This window comes from Neolamprologus brichardi, chromosome 13 (assembly GCF_056152115.1).
Source record: "Neolamprologus brichardi isolate AB-2024 chromosome 13, ASM5615211v1, whole genome shotgun sequence".
In the NCBI taxonomy this organism is placed as follows: Eukaryota; Metazoa; Chordata; class Actinopteri; order Cichliformes; family Cichlidae; genus Neolamprologus; species Neolamprologus brichardi.
In genome coordinates, this window is record NC_142116.1 from 26,171,618 (window position 1) to 26,192,077 (window position 20,460).

Below are 20,460 nucleotides of genomic sequence, written 5' to 3' on the forward strand. Positions count from 1 at the left end.
TCAGCTTGGAAATAAGAATGAAATAACAAGTCTGCCAGCATGATGTTTGCATACTGCTTATGTGCTGTAGTAAGAGCAGAAAGCCTGCCAGTTAACGTAGGCAGGGCTTACCGACACAAATCAATCAATCAATGCCTTTGTGAAAGCTGTAATACTGACGGGTCAGTCAGCAGTCGGTCTCACAAGGGAAGGAATGTGGAACTTTTGCCCAGAGAAGGACACCTCAGCTAGAGAGAGGACTGGAGCTGTGACCAGTCAGGATTATGATGATGTCAAATACCTGTAGTTAACAAAGGTAGCAAACTACAGTGGGGCAAAAAAGTATTTAGTCAGCCACCGATTGTGCAAGTTCCCCCACTTAAAATGATGACAGAGGTCAGTAATTTGCACCAGAGGTACACTTCAACTGTGAGAGACAGAATGTGAAAAAAAAATCCATGAATTCACATGGTAGGATTTGTAAAGAATTTATTCGTAAATCAGGGTGGGAAATAAGTATTTGGTCACCTCAAACAAGGAAAATCCCTGGCTCTCACAGACCTGTAACGTCTTCTGTAAGAAGCTTTTCTGTCCCCCACTCGTTACCTGTATGAATGGCACCTGTTTGACCTCATCATCTGTATAAAAGACACCTGTCCACAGCCTCAACCAGTCAGACTCCAAACTCCGCCATGGCCAAGACCAAAGAGCTTTCGAAGGACACCAGGAAAAGAATTGTAGACCTGCACCAGACTGGGAAGAGTGAATCTACAATAGGCAAGCAGCTTGGTGTGAAAAAATCAACTGTAGGAGCAATCATCAGAAAATGGAAGACATACAAGACCACTGATAATCTCCCTCGATCTGGGGCTCCACGCAAGATCTCATCCCGTGGGGTCAAAATGATCATGAGAACGGTGAGCAAAGATCCCAGAACCACACGGGGGGACCTGGTGAATGACCTGCAGAGAGCTGGGACCAAAGTAACAAAGGTCACCATCAGTAACACACTACAACGGCAGGGAATCAAATCCCGCAGTGCCAGACGTGTTCCGCTGCTGAAGCCAGTGCATGTCCAGGCCCGTCTGAAGTTTGCCAGAGAGCACATGGATGATACAGCAGAGGATTGGGAGAATGTCATGTGGTCAGATGAAACCAAAGTAGAACTTTTTGGTATAAACTCAACTCGTCGTGTTTGGAGGAAGAAGAATACTGAGTTGCATCCCAAGAACACCATACCTACTGTGAAGCATGGGGGTGGAAACATCATGCTATGGGGCTGTTTTTCTGCCAAGGGGACAGGATGACTGATCCGTGTTAAGGACAGAATGAATGGGGCCAAGTATCGTGAGATTTTGAGCCAAAACTTCCTTCCATCAGTGAGAACTTTGAAAATGAAACGAGGCTGGGTCTTCCAACATGACAATGATCCAAAACACACCGCCCGGGCAACAAAGGAGTGGCTCCGTAAGAAGCATTTGAAAGTCCTGGAGTGGCCTAGCCAGTCTCCAGACCTCAACCCCATAGAAAATCTGTGGCGGGAGTTGAAAGTCCGTGTTGCTCGGCGACAGCCCCAAAACATCACTGCTCTTGAGAAGATCTGCATGGAGGAATGGGCCAAAATACCAGCTACTGTGTGTGCAAACCTGGTAAAGACCTATAGTAAACGTTTGACCTCTGTTATTGCCAACAAAGGTTATGTTACAAAGTATTGAGTTGTATTTTTGTTATTGACCAAATACTTATTTTCCACCCTGATTTACGAATAAATTCTTTAAAAATCCTACCATGTGAATTCATGGATTTTTTTTTCACATTCTGTCTCTCACAGTTGAAGTGTACCTCTGGTGCAAATTACTGACCTCTGTCATCATTTTAAGTGGGGGAACTTGCACAATCGGTGGCTGACTAAATACTTTTTTGCCCCACTGTAGGTATATCGCACATTCTCAGTGAAAACAGCGATCAGTTTTACATCTTACAGACTCACTTTTAATAAAAGTCTCCTTTGCTGGATTATTGTTGGTATTACTTTCATAATAACAAAAGCATTCCTTTATTGACTTTTCAGGATTAATCCATTATTTTTGGCAGTGGTATGAGTGGAAAACCATTGAAAAGCACCTTTTTTGTTTGTGTGTTTGGTTTGTTTTTTCAGTTACAGGCTTGCCCAAACTTAATCTGGTCTTTAAGTCTGACATCATTGGTCGTTTCAGGGTCCAAACTTCGCTTCAGATCCCAAAGTCAAACGAACACTGCGGCATCACTGAGTGTTAAAAGCTGTCTAAATTCTTTCATCTTTAATCAAGTGATCAGTGTGGCTGCTTTATCAGGTGTAACAATTAAGTTTAACATCCAGGCATCCATGAAAACAGAATTTAGGAAGTTTATAATAGGAGTTAGAACAGGGCTCGCAAAATCGCTAGCCCGACGTCCCGGGGCTAGCGATTTCTCCAGTCGGGCTACCAAAATCTATCTCTGCCCTGCCCGTCGGGCTATCTTATGCCGGGCTCACACTGTGCGATTTTGTCAGTCGCGCGATTCAGCTCCTGCTCAAACTGTACGATTGACTCGCAGGGGTTAAAAGTTCGTAGGTCACGATGCAGGGTCTCACACTATATGGCCCGATGTTCTGATGCGACCCGAGTGCTCACACTGTGCGTCCATAACATGAAGGTTATAACAGAAATTCTGTCGCTCGCTCTCCCTCTCTGTCTTTCACTCACACAGACACACCACCGCCATCAACTTTGCTGAATTGCTAATGAAAAACATGATCAGGCAGCTGTGATTGAGCAGCAATGTCTATCCAACTATTTTCACGGTTGTTGTGGTCGTGATAATTTTGTGAGGCCACATCGAAAAGGCTCGGATGAGCTTTCCAAAGTTCTACAAGTGCCTCCATCGCTTGTGTCCAGATCACACGCTGCACTGCCATGCTGCGCCGTCTTTTTCGCTGACATTTGTGTTTGCGCGTGCGCAGTGTGAGAAACTGCGGCGACACCCTCACGACAGTCGCGAGGATTTCAAACATGTTTCAAACATCCTCAAGACCAAGCGATTGATGATCGGGAGCTGGTCGTGAGGTGTTAATCGCTTCTCGTTACCCCACGTATACTACACGATGCACGACGCACGATGATGGCCAAAATCGGGCCGATCGCCAAAACGGTCCCACGACTCAAAAATCGGCTCAAAATGGGCCAAAAATCGCACAGTGTGAGCCCGGCAATAGGAAGGAAAAAGATATGTCAGTGCTTTTGCATTCTTTCGGAAATGTATCTGGGTAATTATGTCATTGGCATCGGTGAGCCAGAATTTGCGCTTGTTTTTTGCTTTCACTTTGCAATCGCGTGAACTGTGTATAGAGAGCGACAGCACTGATTGGTGAGTGATGATAATTTGCGCACCAATTCCTCTGACATCGTCTTATCAATCGTTAGCTTACTATGCAAACATGACAAGTGAAATCTCCCGCAGCTTAAACATGTGAGAGGTTGATCGTGCAGAGAATCGCTGAGCGTTATGTGAGTGCGTGTGTAAAAGCAGCAGGATATATATTTTAGTTCTGCTGAGACAAATAAGACACGTCAGGGTGAAGAAGTGACAGCCAAAGAAAAGCTTACCACAAAACGGAAAAGTTATGACAAATCAGACTATAAGGCAAAAAGAAAGTGCAGCTTTATGGTTTCATGGACAAAAGAATTTCTGTGGCTGCAATATGACGAGCTAAATAACCAGGGCTGCACATAAGTGGTCCGCAGGTGCGCATTCGCTGTCAAAATAAAAAACGCGCACAAAATAAGAAGTTGCAACGCGTGTTTGCGTACATAAGATTTTCTGGAGGAGGACAGACATTTGTTTAGAACTCTTTAAGATGTCGAAGAAGCTCCTTTAAGCAATTACTTTGGTTTTCCTCCACCTCCAAAGAAATGTCAGAAGGAGTCCGAACCACAAAAGAAGCGCGCATTCTCGGAAAAGTGGTTGCAGGAGGTGAGCTGGCTTCAAACAAATGATGAACGCACAGAGATGTGGTGCAGAATGTGCCGTGAAAATCCCACTCTAGTGGACAAAAACAGCCTTTTATATGGACGCAAACGCGCGTTGCAACTTCTTACCTGGTGCGCGTCTTTCATTTTGGTTTTGGTTGGTTTTCCCTCGATTTCTGAGTCGACAAGCGCCTTTGTTACTGGGACCAGTAATTTTAAGAAAGGCCCCCATTAGAACCCATGAGAAATGCATTATTGCTCAGTCTGCAATATCTTTCCCAGAACAAACACCAATTGCAAATAACAAACTAAAAATAAACCTGAAAAATCTGTTTAGAACAGCGTACTACCTTGCAAAGAGTGAACTACCACTGGCACAATTTAGCAGTCTTTGCAAACTTCAAAAAGCAAATGGCCTCGATCTTGGTTCCACTTGCGTCTTACCCGTGACTTCAGTGGAAATTTCAAATTCAGGATCTGACACAGACAGATTCATGTCCTACACAGTTCTTACAAATTCATAGAAATTTCTGTTCAATTAGAACCAAGTATTTGAGTTGATGATTGTAATTTTTATACAATGTTGTGATTTGTGTTTTTTTGATTAATGTTTTGTTTCCGTTACAATATTATACTTTAATGTATAATATTGTAACGGAAACAAAACAGGAAACAAAGCATCAATGAAAAAAATTGCTCTCTTTTTTATTCGGGCTTCTTAAATTTATTTTGGGCTACCAAAAACTGAAGAGTCCCTGCCCGAAGGGCTACCAGAGATTTTGAAATTTTGCGAGCCCTGTAGAAGTTAGCAGGGAGTTAGCTCGCTGGCTTTCATCTAAAGATATACACCAAGACTGAGGGATTTCTCAAAATTTAAAAATTACAGCTCTGCTATCACTTCCAACATAAATGAAGACAAAAAACTAAACGGTGGTGACGTTTGTAGGGTTACTGAAGTTGGGCTAGCTGGTATATAATGTTGGCTAGCTATGGTTAGCATAATATAAACATATGAGCACAATGAACTTTTTTCCCCTTGATAAAAGTTAACAAGACGGTTCCTGATGGTTACGGACAAATGCAATCTCATGGCAGGATGCTGTAAACGGACCAAACTTCAGTCAGGAGAACAACTGAGATAATCAAGATAATCCATCCGCAGTACAAGGTTAGTCATTAATATACTGCTGCATGGTCTCGGCTGTAGTTACATCGTAAGGTTTTAAAAACTGAGCTTTAAAATGTGCTGCCGATGAACAGCGGTAATAAAAACAGGGAAAGGCCAACAGTGATCACTGACTTCTTTTTAGGGGCTTGTTCAGATTAAATACAGCAAGATACAAAGCATTAAAAAAGGTTAAAAACACAACAGCCTTAATAAACGCAGAGTAGTTTGGACCCAAAGGCAGCGTTCATACGTCGTCACTTAAAGACCGGATAGTGACTGCTGGCTTAATTGATATTTAAATTTCCTTTCCCGATGGTTTATGGGCTCAGTCACTAGTTTCAGGTCATGATGAATAAAATATGAAGTACATTTTGTAACTAAAGGTCATCATTAGAAAAGCCAGGAAGGACAGTTATTCAGGGTATGGCCAAGCTTCAGGCTTATAAGGGGACTTAACAGTGGATGACATCACGATGGCTACGTCCATGTTTTATATAAAGTGTATGTTTCTTGTTTTTGTGATATATTACAAGATAGCACATGGCAAACTGCAAGTTATATCATGTTGATGAATATGTATGAGATATTTCCACTCTTAATGGAGCACTCAGCTACACCTCAAACAGCTTCAGTAAACCTATAGTGGAGATGAGCCTTCAGGCCCTTTTTGTGCATCTTTGGTCTCCATTACCTTCTTTGATGCATGTAATCCTCGTTATGTGGTCCTTACATTTCCTCGCCTTCATACACGAACGGCTTCAAACGTCTGTTTTATATAAACTAGAGGAAAGCACAGACAGGCAAGTGTGTCTTTAGAATTTTTGTATTAGTTTATCATTGTGTATGTAAAGTGTTTCTTAGTTTAGTGCATTCAGCACAGATCCTCTTTTATTTTTTCCTCTCTCGTTTCTGAGAGGACAACCGGTGTTTCACTGTAATATGACAAATCCAGATTAAATGCATCCACAGCTTTTGTCTGTGTTTCTGTAAAATCTTGTGCTTTCATTTCTTTGTTAAATGTATTCTGTCATAGCAGGCCCATGGATATGGCTTATGACGAGAACTGAAAGATTAATTAGTTTGGCAGTCAACAATACTTTAATCTTTCTACATTAAATCACTGTAGAACCACACTGATTTGCTTGTTTACAATTTCCTGTCACAAAGAGGCAGCGGCTGCTGTCTGTCAGCGCTTCAGAACATCTTAGAACCAACAGTTAGCTGGTCTGTACATTAGTAAAATAGGGTATTAGGGTTGGGCGATATGTAAAAATATTCCAACTGACAATCGTCAGTCCAATAATCAACAAGACCTTTTGATGGGCGGAGCAATGTAATTATGCACGGACTGATTCATGCATTTACAACACAGAAGAAGTCCAAACATGGACGAACTACTTGCAAAAAAAAAAAAAGTTGCCAGTTTGGGATTTCTTTGGCTTTAAACCGGATGAAAGAGGTTTAAAGGAGCATGTTTAAACCGGATGAAACCTAAGGATGTAACCAAAGTGGTGTGCCGCTTATGCAGACGTATAGTGCGAGCACGACTAACTTGCATGAGCATTTTATCTGTCCATGTACAAATGCTTTTTTCTGAACATAGGCTACTGCCTTTTTTTCTTTCTGTTGTGAGTTTGAGTTAGAGCTGGGTGATATAACGACATGTATTGCGAAATAACTTTTTCTCGATAGAAAAATTAAACTATTGCAATAGGCCTCATCTCTCTTGTCCTCTTAAAAACAATCCAGCCAATCCAAATTAAGTGGCACAGAGCCGAACCAATCACAGCCGCAGCGTCACGTCACGTGACTTGTTACGTACAGCACAAGTGCCAAGCCGCACATGTGTATTTGTTTGGGAAGCAGCCAGCCGCCGTGCCGCCCAGGTAATGGAGGAAATGAGTGTGCTGACTAGAGAAAAATCAACCGAGAGCGTGACTGAAGGTTACCGAAGAGAAAACCGATGACGGTTCCAATGCCGGAGAGATTGTCGAACGGAGGAGCCATAGAAGTTCCGTAGTGTGAAGGTATTTCGGCTATTTCACGTAAATTGTGCCAAAAGCAAGTCTGGAAATTCAATCTCTGACTGGAAGCGCTAATTCGTCATTCGGCTTCTGTCAGACTAAAGTAACTGTTAAAACTGTTTGAAAAGCAAAGCTATACAACAAGGAGAGATTGAGAATTTCCTTTTAGTTCTCAGTTTATTTGATATTGACAAAAGTTAGTCAATTTTGTCTGTTCTTCTGTAAAACAAACTAAGATTTATTTTTAGAATTAATATTTTGTTTCTAAGTGGAATTGACAATTTAGTAGCCTGTTTTGTTTGTTCTATTTTGAAACTTAAACGCTTTATCGGCTGCCTTTTGTGTAGTTTGCAATATTTGCCTTTATTTATCTGAAAAAGTCTCATGTTCCTTAAGTACATCTACCCTGTTGAACTTATTATGGGAAATAAATATTTAAATCAAAACAAGCTGCTGATTATTTCACATTTACTTGTGAGCAACGGCACATTTAAATCTTACAAATATAGTTATTTGGCTTATATCGTGATATATATCGTTATCACCTGAAATGAAAAAAAAAAATTGTGATATGAAAAAATCTTATATCGTCCAGCTCTAGTTTGAGTAAATGAATCGCTACATTTGGACGCACTGTGAGGTGGGTGCATTTGCTCGCAGATGAAAAAGGCTGCTGTTAAAACAGCGCTCCTATTATTATTATTATTTTATTTTTTTTTCTGTTGACTGCTTCTATTAGCTCCATCATTATTAGCAAACTTACTCATGGGCAAAGAAATAAATAAATCGTCCTTGTAAAAATAATGGACGATAGGCTCAGCCTAATCTGCATTGTTATTTTCATCTTTGTTCATCAGATTTTTTAAAGGTTTGGCCACCAGAAACTTGATAAATATCAGTCACTTGCTGTCAATTCCATCTTATATGTTGAAATGAAGATATCAGTCAACACAGCCAGTTGTGACCGATACCAACATTCAACCAATATGTTGGTTTATTCCTAAATGATAAATGGGACTGAAAAAAAAAGTAGTGAAACCAACTGGTTGACTGGTCACATACATCCTTTATCCAAAAGTGCCAAAAGTTCACTGACTCGAGCTAGTCAGATATGCAGAATGTGCCCTTAAACGATGAACTTTTGAAGTGTTAGTCAGACAAATAGGGCTTTTGAAGATAGCACTGCATGTTGAAAAGTTAATACATTTCTGTAGAGTTTTGTAAATGATGCCTAAAGCAAATCATTTCCTTTGGAGAGCGAAGCGCTCTCAGTCTGCTAGAATAATGTGTTTTTATGCAGGTGTGCTTGTGCTGCAAGTGCCATCATTTATATGTATTTATATCTGTATTTGAGACTGTTCTTATACTAGAGAAGAAAATGCATCCCTCTTTCTTTTCTTTTTTCTTTTTTGCTTGTATCACATAGCTTCATTTTGCACAGCTAAGCCTCAGAGAAGTCCGGTATTAATGGTCATGGCTGCCGTCTTCCCGCAGCTGAGCAAATGGATGGCCGAGCTCAGTAAACACGTTCATTTCCTGCAGGCTGACAGCAGCCGCTGTGGAGCAGGAGACATCCAGTGGAATGAACCAAATGAAAGTGCAAATTATTCTTTCTTCTCCCAGGATGACATGTTTATCCGACCCTGAAACTGTTTTTTCCTCTCTCGACTCACTCAAAGCACTCTTACCAGAATGAAACGTGGGTGAGAGGAGCGTGTTTGGTGCAAGGGAGTGGGCGCATTTGCACGTTTCCGGGTTACCCTTTACTTAGGCACGTCTTTCTAAATCATTCTTACCAACAACAGGCATGAGCTGAACGTTAACCTGAGGCAATGGAGAATGCACAGCCCTTAACATACAGTACATTTCTGGAGAACTTAATAGAAAAAACACGGGCTGCCCTCCTTCTCTTCCCCCCCGTCATCCCTCTCTGTCCATGTTTCCCTCTCTGTCCATGTTTCCCTCTCTGTCCATGTTTCCCTCTCTGTCCATGTTTCCCTCTCTGTCCATGTTTCCCTCTCTGTCCATGTTTCACCCGTGTGTCTCAGTTAGAGGCTTCTGGCCGACTTGGCACTTACCTGACCTAGAAAACACAAAATCTGCAGCTTCCTGACTGAGCCCACTAAATTTAACACCCAACCTTTTTCTCCTCGCTGCAAGCCTTGTAGTCCCTGGAGCTTTAGGCCTTCTGACAGCAATTGATAGGACTGCTAACTATAGCAGAACAGTGGAGAGGACGAGGCGGAGGAGGACGGTGGATCGGAAAGGTAAACAACATACAGCCATCAGTGGGATTTAACAGGGACGCTCTGCTTTGAAGCGCGACATGAAAGGGCTTTTTTGTTACCAAGTGATATGTTCAGCTAATAAGCATTTAATAAGTGCATGTGTTCAAGGAGTGCGTAACACTGAGATTAACCAGAGGGAGGCCTGGGTAGAAAAGAGCCGGAGGCTGAGGCAGATGGTTGGGGTGCAGAGCTAGATCAGTATTTTTTTTCTTTTTTTTTTTTTTAACATATGAAAGATTTAGAGTGGAAGAAGGCAGATTTGGATTTATTTACTGAGATATAAACTCAGAGTTTTAGCCTGCAAAATCACAGAGAGAGTAGCTGCAGGTCAGTCTCCTCTGAAATGTTACAGGACTGTGCTTTCATCAATATATTAGTTGATACAAAACAAGGTGAAAGAGTGGTAGTCTGTCCCAAGACCTCGTATCTTATTATTAGGGTTTAATAATGTTATTATTGCTATCCTACACTAAAAGGTCATTGATGGTTCTTGATCAGCCGTTGGCAATTAATTTTCCCAAATGGCCACATGAGAAACTAGGACTGTTGTGGAGGGCTGCAAAACGAAGCTTATAAAGAAATAGAAGTGAATATTGAGCAGAAACAAGTTGGCTTTGTGACCTTCCACAACTGGAACTGTTGTGGAGGGCCATAACTTTCCCAGTAACCAATCAGTCAATCTGAATACTAGACAGTATATTTGTGGGTTACAAAGATTAGTTTCATTGCTCTACTAATAGACGTGCATTGAGCCAGCATGTGCAGTACAAGGACCTGAAACTGAATAGAATTCAGCCCTTATTAAATGTGTCTTTTGCTTTTTAAATTGTTCTTTCCAGCAAGTTTAGTTTTCTGCTGTTTCTGCTGTTTGTGTTTGAGCACACTCTTCTTTATAAATTCAGTTCAGTATAATGCATAAAAGAACCTTTCCATAAAATGGTAAAAATATGTTTTGAGAGATTGTCTCCCATTTGCGGTTAGCGGTGTCATCTACAACAGATGGTGAACTATAAAACAACAAGAATAAATTTTCTACAGTTTGTTTTTAGTTCAAGCTCTTAAGTTGATATGAATTCATGGGTCTGGGCGTATGAAGCATATTTAAACATAATAAAACCATTGCCAGTGCCAATATGAGAGCCAACCACTTTAATGCAGCGTGTAAGATTTTATGATGCTAACTGAAAGCGTTTAGCATCTTATAAAGCATCTGCTTTATCACCCTTATTGATGATAGTTTACAAAATGAACATCATGACCTCCAAATAGCGACTGAGACCATAAACTCATCAAGAGAGCATTTTCTGAGGTCTGAGAACAAGAGAGCAGAAGTCTGTCTTAACATAGAGCTCGTTTTGCAACAGGACTTGGCCCAAGTTTAAGGTAATTCCGCACTGGCTTCACTTTTCAGACCCTGAAGATACGTCCATCTTTTATATAAAGTTTATGGCCACCATAAATCATCTTGTAATGCCTGGGGGCACTGGTGCCAGGGTTTACAACCTCAGTCATGCTTTAGATTCAATTGTGTCTCCTTCAGCGAGGCTCTTAAACTCCGAGCTTTGTGCTTATTATTAAGGCGCTTTACTGTGATGTCTAATATATATATATTGTAAAAGCCATGAGTAATGGTACTACATGTGATGCGATCTCTTCTCAGTGATGGATGACACACATTATTAAAAGATAGTAATGAACTTCCTGATTTGCTATTTTAAGCATCGTTTGAGGCTCTTGCCAATAGACCTGTCAGTCTTCAGTGTTTTCCACTCATCTTCTTTCATAATTCTTTATTAAGTTAATAAGGAATAAGGGAATTGAAAAAGCTTCTCATGGTGTACTTAGCTTTTTAATACCACTGAACATTTTTTTGTATTTACCTCCTTTAAAAATGAGTGGAGACGTGCTAGGTTGCATTCAGAAACCTTTCCCCCTCCTTAGCTCAACTAAATCCAGCGCTTTTCACTCCAGAGATTGAATCTTTTTTTTTTTTTCTTTTACTGTGAATTCTCCAGTGCCCCGTGGAATCATTATCCAGTGACCTCCTGAATTAACATCCTCCACCCGTTCAGCAGCTGAGGTTGGAGCTGGACAGATCATCTCAGTGGAATATATAATTAGTCTCATGATCTGCAGTAGATGGGTCGCACCAGCAGATAGGTCACATTGAGTCCCAGTGGAATTTATTCCAGCAAATTTAGGTAGGCTGCATTGTTTAAATAGAAACCTGAATCATGGTTTCGTTCACATTTGAACGCTTGAGATGCTGTAATACACAGCAGCTGCTGCGCTGGCCTTTTCTTCTACGGCAATATTAATTACCGCATCCTTGAATAATCTCTTCTCTTTCACTTGGCTCTGTGCAATGTGCACTCTGCTGAAAAATTAATGAATTTATGTTACTTTTTTTTTTTTTAAATGGATTACTTCTGGTTTTAAATCAGTTTACATGTAGCTGCTCACTTCAGAAGCCCCACTGTTAGTCTGTAATTGCTGCTCGTATCGCCTCATTAAGGATCCTCAAGTTTCTAGAACATATGGGTGAATAACTGAGCTGCCTTTATTTAGACTGTTGGATGTTTTCATGTGCTGTTCAGTCGTAGGTACGTGTCTCTTTGCTTGCCAGGCGCCCCTGGCTGACCCTACGGAGATCAACTCCAGGAAGCAGCCCGCCAAGCTCCTTGTTATTAGTGTCATTCGCCTGTCGTCGTCCTTATTAAATAATGATTGTGCTGCAAAAACACACACACAAAAAAAACAAAAACAAAGTTGGTTTCATGCTCCAGAGCTCAAAACTATTAAAAGTGAGCATCTGAGCTGTTGTGATGCAAAGCATGGATTCTGTGAGGCAGAGACAGGCAGGTGCTCTCATCTGTGGTGCTACTCCTCGCCCTTAGATTCCCCATGCGTCCAATAGCTTCTAATAGCACATAGAGAAATATACGGAGAAACGGCATGGTCCCTGAATTAATGCTTATTGTGTGTGTCTGTGCGCTCGTCTGGCCACCTCTAAAAAGCGCTCTGTAGGAGAGATAAACAGGTGCTATGTGCAGCTGGTGGTCAGAGATTACAGCCAGCGTTGTGACAGCATCTCACCCGGAGCCAGCGCCGCCGTCCTTCCCGCTGCTTGGAGACATGAAATCTGGAGCCAAGTCTAAACCCTGGACAGAGCCCATATGAACAGCCTTTTTTTCTTTTCAGTTGTGTTTGCTCATTAACACTACCCTTCAAATCCCCTGGTGCACGAGACTAAAGCGGTCTCATAGCTGCACTGCTGAATTCAATAACACTCGGACTGTTTCTGTATGTTTGCGATCAGTAAATGCAGCTGGCTATTTGTCACTCCCATAACTTGCTGGGCTCAAAAGAAACACAATATAGAACAGTTTTCCATGTTGACAAATCCCAGGGAATTAACACAAATTGTCTGTGTATCCAAAAGCTCATATAGCTCGTAGCATTTTCCACTGACAGAGATTTCCTCAGTAAATACTCGCTGCTTATAAACTCTATTTACTCACTTTTAGTGATGTTTGTTGTAAAGTACAATTCCTGCTGATGGGAATTTTGGTTTGTTTTTAAAGAAAATAAAATACATCATGACCTTTATTCAATTGGATTAAAAGGTCAAGTTCATGAATGGTTTTCATCATACCTAAAGTTTTAGATCTGCACAAAATTTAATCAGGTGGTCCCCAAGGATCTGTCCTAGGTCCATTACTTTTTACTCTTTACATGCTGCCACTTGGTACTATCATGAGGAATCATCATATATCATTCATACACAGTTGATCTTACCCACTCTTCACAAATTAAGAAGCTGCGTTGGCTGTTGGATCTCTTGAAAGTTTTTAGAACGGAACAGAAATGAGATGGAAATATTTGTTGTTGATCCACAAAGTCAAAGACAGAAGACGTATTCATGTTTATGATCTCGTTCTCGGAAACACAATAAGCAAGTCAGGAACCTCGGGACTATTTTGGACCGCTCAGTTTTTGAGGGTGTTTTCACTGCGGCCCAGTTTTTTTTTTTGTTTGTTTTTTTTAAAGCTACCTGCTGACCTGAGGTCAGTTAAAGCTTCTTTCTTTGTTCTGTGTAATCTTGGTTTTTATTGTTTTTATATTCATTAAATTCAGTTGTTCCACAGTTTCCAGTTGCTCGTGCGTCCACTAACTTCATTATACATGTTTGAGTTGAACATTCAACATAGTAACAGTGTATTTTTTTTAGACAGTAACTACAGAAAACGTAATAGATTGAATTTAAAAATTAAACTCTAGATTCTCTAGAGTTAGTTGGAAGTAGCAGACTGGGACTAAGAGCCATAGTGTTTGGGGAAGTCAATTATGTGACTTGCACACATGTGTTTGTGTGTGTGTGTCGCTGCTGTAGGGAGCAACACCAAAGGCACTTTTAATACAGATTTTTATCATTTTATCTGAACGTCGATAGATTTAGCCGAACGGCATCATCAAAAACCCAGCAACATGTCTTCCAAAAATGTGTCTGAGATCAAAGTAAAAGCTTCCAAAAACTCTCCACTGCGGTAGTTTTTGCTAAAGGATCCACAGGCATGTTTCTGTTACTTTTTCAGTTTTAGGAAGTTTAAATAAGGCTGGGAAACATGTTGCCGTTTTCCAGCCAGCTGCTGTCGGTCCAGGCAGTGCCACTGAAGCAGATTAAATAGATATTTAAGTTTAAATGTGCGCACGAAATGCTTTCTAAAGTTTCCTGAACATTTTGTTTATGCTGAAGTAACATTTCCTGGGACTAACTCATTTATTTGGCAGCACTGTTCTTTTCTTTCTTTCTCTTTTTTTTGTTTTTGGATGACTCTTGCTGGCTGGAGGCTGGTCAGTCCAGAGCCTGACGTGGCCGCTGTGCCAATTTATTAGCCAGCTCTTCTCCCAGATGCGCAGCTGGCCAGCCAGCGGACAGATCTGGCACCATGCTCAGATTTGCCCCTCTTCCGCCCTGCTTGTTTGAAAACAAACTGACCTTTATCTCTGACAAATATTCAAAGCAATCTGACTAGCAGGTGTTCCTAAATTAGAATTTAACGAGAGCCTGGCCAGCAGCGTTAACGACAGGCTGACTCACACCGACCGTTAGCGTTTTAGAGATAATGTTACTGATAATAATTAGGAACATATGAGTGTCCACGACTGCTCTGAGAGAACTTGTCTCAGAAGGTATCTCTTTATGGCACCTCAGTCCCACACTCTGCAATTGCGGGGATCTTCCATCTCGACTGATTTAATTCTAGGTGAAAACGTCTCCATTCATATGCAAATAGCTTGCAAAACATTCCACCTCACACCTCTCGTCTCCAAATTGTCACTTTTTTTCTGCTTCATACTAAACTGGTCTAATGCATTGAATTGCTAATACACTCTATGAATAAATGAATAAATCCTTTTCACTCCGCTGACCGGCTCCTGAGGATTCCAGATAACACGAGGTTAGTGGGAGATGACTGACAATTTGATATCTGATTGGTTTGGAAATGTTGTGTTTTTACATTCTACGATACTGACACACAATCACCAATAAATACATTTCAAAGTAGCTTTGTGCAATGCAGGGTAACAGAATATGGTCAGCACAGAAAAGCGTGATGAGGAAAACATCCATGCAAACTGATTTTTCATGTATAAAGTCTATACCCTTTATAACCTTCAGCTCCCCCTGTGCCTCCGTCGGCTCTCTTTGCAGATGGATTATACATGAACCCAAAACTGTAAACCTTGCGGTCCTAAGCAACAAGCTGTGAACCTGAGATATTATCAATTTGTACATTATAAACATAATGTGCCGTAGAAATATTGTTAATGTAAAAAATGTAAACAGAAACTGAACATTTCCCAGATTTCACTTGCTTTGCTTTGGTGACCTTTCAACCCTGAACATGAGAACAGATTTCAGTCAGACCACTTAAATGTTGCATCACAGCAGCAAAAACAGTCTCCAAGCGCACCACATCCCACAAATATGATAAACACAGAAACTGGAAGGAGCTGAAAGAGAAGGAGTTACAGTATTATTTTAGTTTTTGCTTTTCATGTGCTTTTAGAGTGCACATCCAGCAAGACCAGTGAAAAAATGTAAAGCACACGATTCTTAATCAGCGCTGTCATTAACTGAGCACATGCTGTGTACAGCCATTCATCATCTTTACTGTTCTCTCAGTCAAAAGACTTCAAACCTCAAGGTTTCACATTTACTGATAATTTTAATCATTCGACACGCTTCGCTTGGAATATGTAAACTAATGAGAACACTTGTTTTTGAGTGAGTCATCACATCACATTGAATCAGATCACATCATCACATAAACATGATGATATCTTGTATAATGTGGTGTTTATGTTATATTAGAAATCATTATTATTTCTGCAGATTATAGCAGTAAGGAAGCTGAATAAATATTGATTGATAACCGATTGATGTCGAAGGGGGCGTGCACTTCTTCCCACTCCTTTTCAATATGTAACTGAATCAGGTGAAGCGATATTAAAATGTATTTTGCTTTATTCTGTAAAGCGTTTTTTCCCCTTTTCTACGCTAAACGAACTTCTGTGTATTGTTTACATGATCGATATTGAACACAAAGCCATGTTGCATGTTGTGCAGGAGTTGCGGATGGGGGACCGTTTGGGGGGGGGGGGGAAGGAAAAGAGAAGAAGCAGCACTTTCTTTAATAACACTTATAGGAAGTCTAGAGTATCTCTAAAAATGTATTGTGCTTCTTGTTTGAAGAAAGAATCGGTGTAAGCACATCTGAAAATCCCGCTTTTATCTCTAAAAAGGATAGAACGGCTTTTAAGTAACTACACTGGAGTCGAGGGGAAACACAAACATCTAGTTTCTATTCTCCAGTGTTGATCTTTTCTACTTTAATTAGTAAGATTACATTTTTGAAACAGCTTTCTCAAAACGAAATGTGGCTGCCTTTATACTGTCTGTTTAATTATGTTCTATTAAACCAACATCAGGTACAAAACTAAATAAAATTAAAAAACTTTAAAATTTGCATCACTGAATAAATTTTGTGACACAAACCGTAGTAAACTTAATAAATCATGTTTGTGCGAGTCATTAAAATACTGTCCTGAAATTGATGTTATTGTATTCCACATTGGTGTGCAGTAAGATATCAACAGTTTTAACAATAACAGCAGACTTGGCAAACAAACAGGAGACGAAGAAAGGGTTTGATGAATGTTAGCTACGATGAGTTGGTGAGCGTGATGGGAGGCGGGGGGTGAACTTGAAGATCCAGATAGAAGAAAATGGAGAGGCAGCGAGTCAGACCTGGCACACATTAGAGCTCTGTGCTCCAGGGGAAACCATGAGTACAATTAAGTAGATGATGTTTTACACAGTAATGGCTTTCCTCCTGTCACTGTTCACATAATGTCTATTTTAACACCTCATTAAGCTTGGTGTTCAGTCCTGAAATCATTTTTTCCCAGCAAATCAAGAGGAAAACCCTTATTTCATTGGCAGAAGTATCTAGCTTCTTGAAGCCACTTTATTTGTTTGTAATGCAAACATAATTTAAACATAGCAGCGAAGGGCTCGGTAACTCATTTCAGGACGGTATCATTATATTTGTGAAAAGTGTTGCAGCATGCACAGCTGCACAAACATCCATCTGGATGGAGGCGAGGGATAGTTTCTCTTCCCTCTGGCATTTCTTTCCCTCTGTTTTCTAAGACTGAAAAAATAAGACAAATGTTGCGAAGGGTGTTTTTTTTTTTTGCAGTGCATCAGGGCCAGAGTGCTATGTACCAGCCATCTGTGTGGATCTGACTGTAACGAGCAGAAATGCAAGAAGATCCTTGGTGGACAATTCAATCCAGCAATGGCTGAGTGTCTATCACAGAAATAGGGAGGGGGGGTTAGCATTAAATGCTTCATGGGGTTGGCAAATGTTACAGTCAGTGCAGCGGTGGGCAAAACAGCTGCTTAGATTTTGTTCTTTAGGTAATTGGACAGTGACTGATGCTGAGATTTATGTGGTTTTTCTAAGTTTCACATTCACTGTGTTAGCATGCACACAAGATGCCATGTTGTTGGAAGAAATCCAGTTAAGGAGGAAAACCAGAGGACATTTTTAAATGTAGGTGGTCGGTAATCATATTCCACCCCGGCCCCTTCCTTGGCTTTAAAACAAGGCTGGCATCTTTTAAATGTGTTACAAGGATGAGTAATGGTGTTCCTGCTGACCTGCTGCCACTGTGATATTCTCCCTGTGCCGGGTCTTTTTGTCATCCACACACACACATTTGTTGGAACCCAGATAAACAAAACCAAGACGACGGTCTCGAATAGAAATCTAGCTGCAGTGCCCACATTCCAATTAATTAATTCAGTTTTTATGTGTAAAGATCGTGACAGTGGGGTGAGGAGGCTTTCAGCAGAACTGGCTCCTCTCAAATAATGGATTAAATCCAACTTTACCGTGTTTGTTCCTTTTTGTAGCACATGAAGCAGCTCTCCACCTGCTGGAAGTTCTGGATAAAGGGAGCCTGAAGCTAAAAAACTAAATGATGTAGAGAAGCAGTTCACCAACCTGACCAATGAGCCAGCCAGTAGGGAAACCACGAGATGGGAAGGGCATTGGTAGCTGGTTAGCCACCATTGAGCTTTCAGAATAAAAGCAAGGGAATTGTACAATTGGATATCATGTCTTTCTTTTTAGATGACAAAATAAAAGCATTTTTTAAGAAAGATGCTAAAACAAGTCGCCTATTACTTGGGTGAGCCGCCAAGTTAGCATATTTGTCTGCAGGCTTCATGTTCGTGTGATATAGAAGAATTCGGTTTAAAGAAAGGCGATATTTTTGCAGAAGCTACTGTAAATGTGTATTCACCCTCTGGCTCATTTAAGCATTTTACTGACGGCGTAGCGCGTTGGTGGCATCCCTGCTCAACAGTCATGCAAATTAGCTTTCACCATCCTTTAGAGACGGCCAGAAAGCCACATCAAAAGGACTGATTCTGATTTCTTGTCTTCAAGTCTGCTATGACACAGCACACGTGTAATGGGTATGTGTGTTATTGAATGTTGTATGTGTTCCTTCTCTCCACACCAGCTTTAAAACTGGAAAAAAACTGGCAGAAAACATAAAAGATCAAATCCAGCGGTGATCTGCTAAGCAGGACTTGCTCTGTGATCTGTTTTTAATGACTGCAAGCTGTAATGTTATTGTAGCGACCCCTCTGGAGTCCTGTCCTGTTCCTGACCCTTCACTGATACTTCCTGATAAGAAAAAGAAAAAACTGTAATCAGTGTTTAAATAAATAATGAGGTGATTTGTTTGGAAGTGGTTCCTGTTGTTGTCTCCCGTGTTTTCGAAAATGAAGTTTATTTGCGCTGCTCGGTTTATGAGTGCAGGGCATCCACTCAGGTTATCGCGTTAATCAGCAGCTGAATGATGCCGTAGGCTGTTTAGAAAACATTTTATTCGCACAGCAGCGTGACCGCATTTGTACACCTGCACGAAAAGCAGCTAAATATTTATATTATCTTGTACTAATGTGCCCAATTTTGTTTCTCTGTCTTTTCTCCCTTTCCCCCCCCCTCCCTCTGTTCTGTCCTTTCCCTGCTGCAGGTATGCATTGTACAAAAGAGGGACACCGAGAAGATGTACGCCATGAAGTACATGAACAAACAGCAGTGCATAGAGAGAGATGAGGTCCGAAACGTCTTTAGAGAGCTTGAGATCCTACAGGAAATTGAACATGTTTTTTTAGTAAATCTCTGGTGACTATCCTATGTTTTTACACTTTCAGTGTGGTCGGCTCTGTTTGTGTCGGTTGCCTGCTTCGCCTGTCTGTGCGCTCCGTGCGTCCGCCCTCAAGTGATTCCCAGTAGACGTGTGCACGCTTGCTGTAAAAATCTGTCGCATCCTTTAAATAGAAGCACTCTTTTTGAATGTTATGTGTTGCATGTGGGTAAAAAAAAGAAAAAGTTTAATTAAAGCTTGAACAAATTCTCCTTCAGAAACCAACAGCTATTAACTTAAGAAACAATTTATAGCGGAGAGACATTCTGGGATATTAATTTTGGCTCTGAGCCCATGAAGCACACATTTGATAATTACTGCGGTTTGAAATGACCTCACTCTTCCCTCGAGTATGATATGTGGGTGAATGGAGGCTGCTTTCATTATTCAATGCTCATCTCCGGGCGGGACACATTTCTAAATGTAATTGGGGACCTGGCACGGCATTCACGCCGTATTACACAAAGCACTTTGCTCCTCTGTAATTGGTAGAGCGGTTGTGCACGTGCTCGTCGTCTCCGAGCAATCGCTGTCAGAATATTCCCACGTTCCGTGATGGATTGATTACGCGGAGCGAGACAAAGCCGTGTCCGGGGCTCATTCCTTACCAAGTTGTGAATGATTTAAGATCAATCTGCAGAATGCATTTGCCTGCTAGATACTCTTACTTCACTACAACAAACTGAGGGCATTTTAATGAGCGTACAGTAGTAGGCCTGTTTATTTTTTATAATTCCCTGCAGGAGTTTATGGCTGCCAAAGCCTTCTGTGTTCTAGTTTTCTAGTTCTGGCTGTGCTGCTCAGCTCACCCTCACTCTCTCTCTGCAAGCAGCACTGTTTTAAATACCCATTAGTGACAAGCATGCTGAACTGTATCTTTGTGGCTACGTGGGATTGAGAAGTTTCACACCACCTCTCTCTGCATTTGAGATGCTCCAAAAAAATGTCCTGTCCATCTCACCGGGAGCACACAGAAACTCGAGCAGTTCCTCTCGTTTCCAAGTATAATTGGTCCTATACTCAAAACGCCATAAGTCTTCATTCTAATTGGACCGTTATCTTTGACACGTGTTATTTTAGGACGTTGAGGATGATTTTGCAAACAGATTTTGCAGACCTGCAGCGGTATCCGTGCAAGCGGACGGTTTGTGTTTCATCTGCGAGGAGTTTCTGCCTCTGCTCCTAATTAATGGAAGCCAATTGAGCTTTGTCACTTC

General features: G+C 41.0%; 1 protein-coding gene across 2 annotated transcripts in view; it reads left to right on the plus strand.

The window, feature by feature from the left end:
• stk32c (serine/threonine kinase 32C) overlaps window positions 1-20,460 on the plus strand; it is a 108,426-nt gene that overhangs the window by 46,239 nt on the left and 41,727 nt on the right. For both annotated transcript variants that reach the window (XM_006799068.2, XM_087850376.1), the window contains exon 3: window positions 19,070-19,221. In XM_006799068.2, the coding sequence (XP_006799131.2) occupies window positions 19,070-19,221 (152 nt within the window). The remainder of the gene's footprint in view (window positions 1-19,069; window positions 19,222-20,460) is intronic.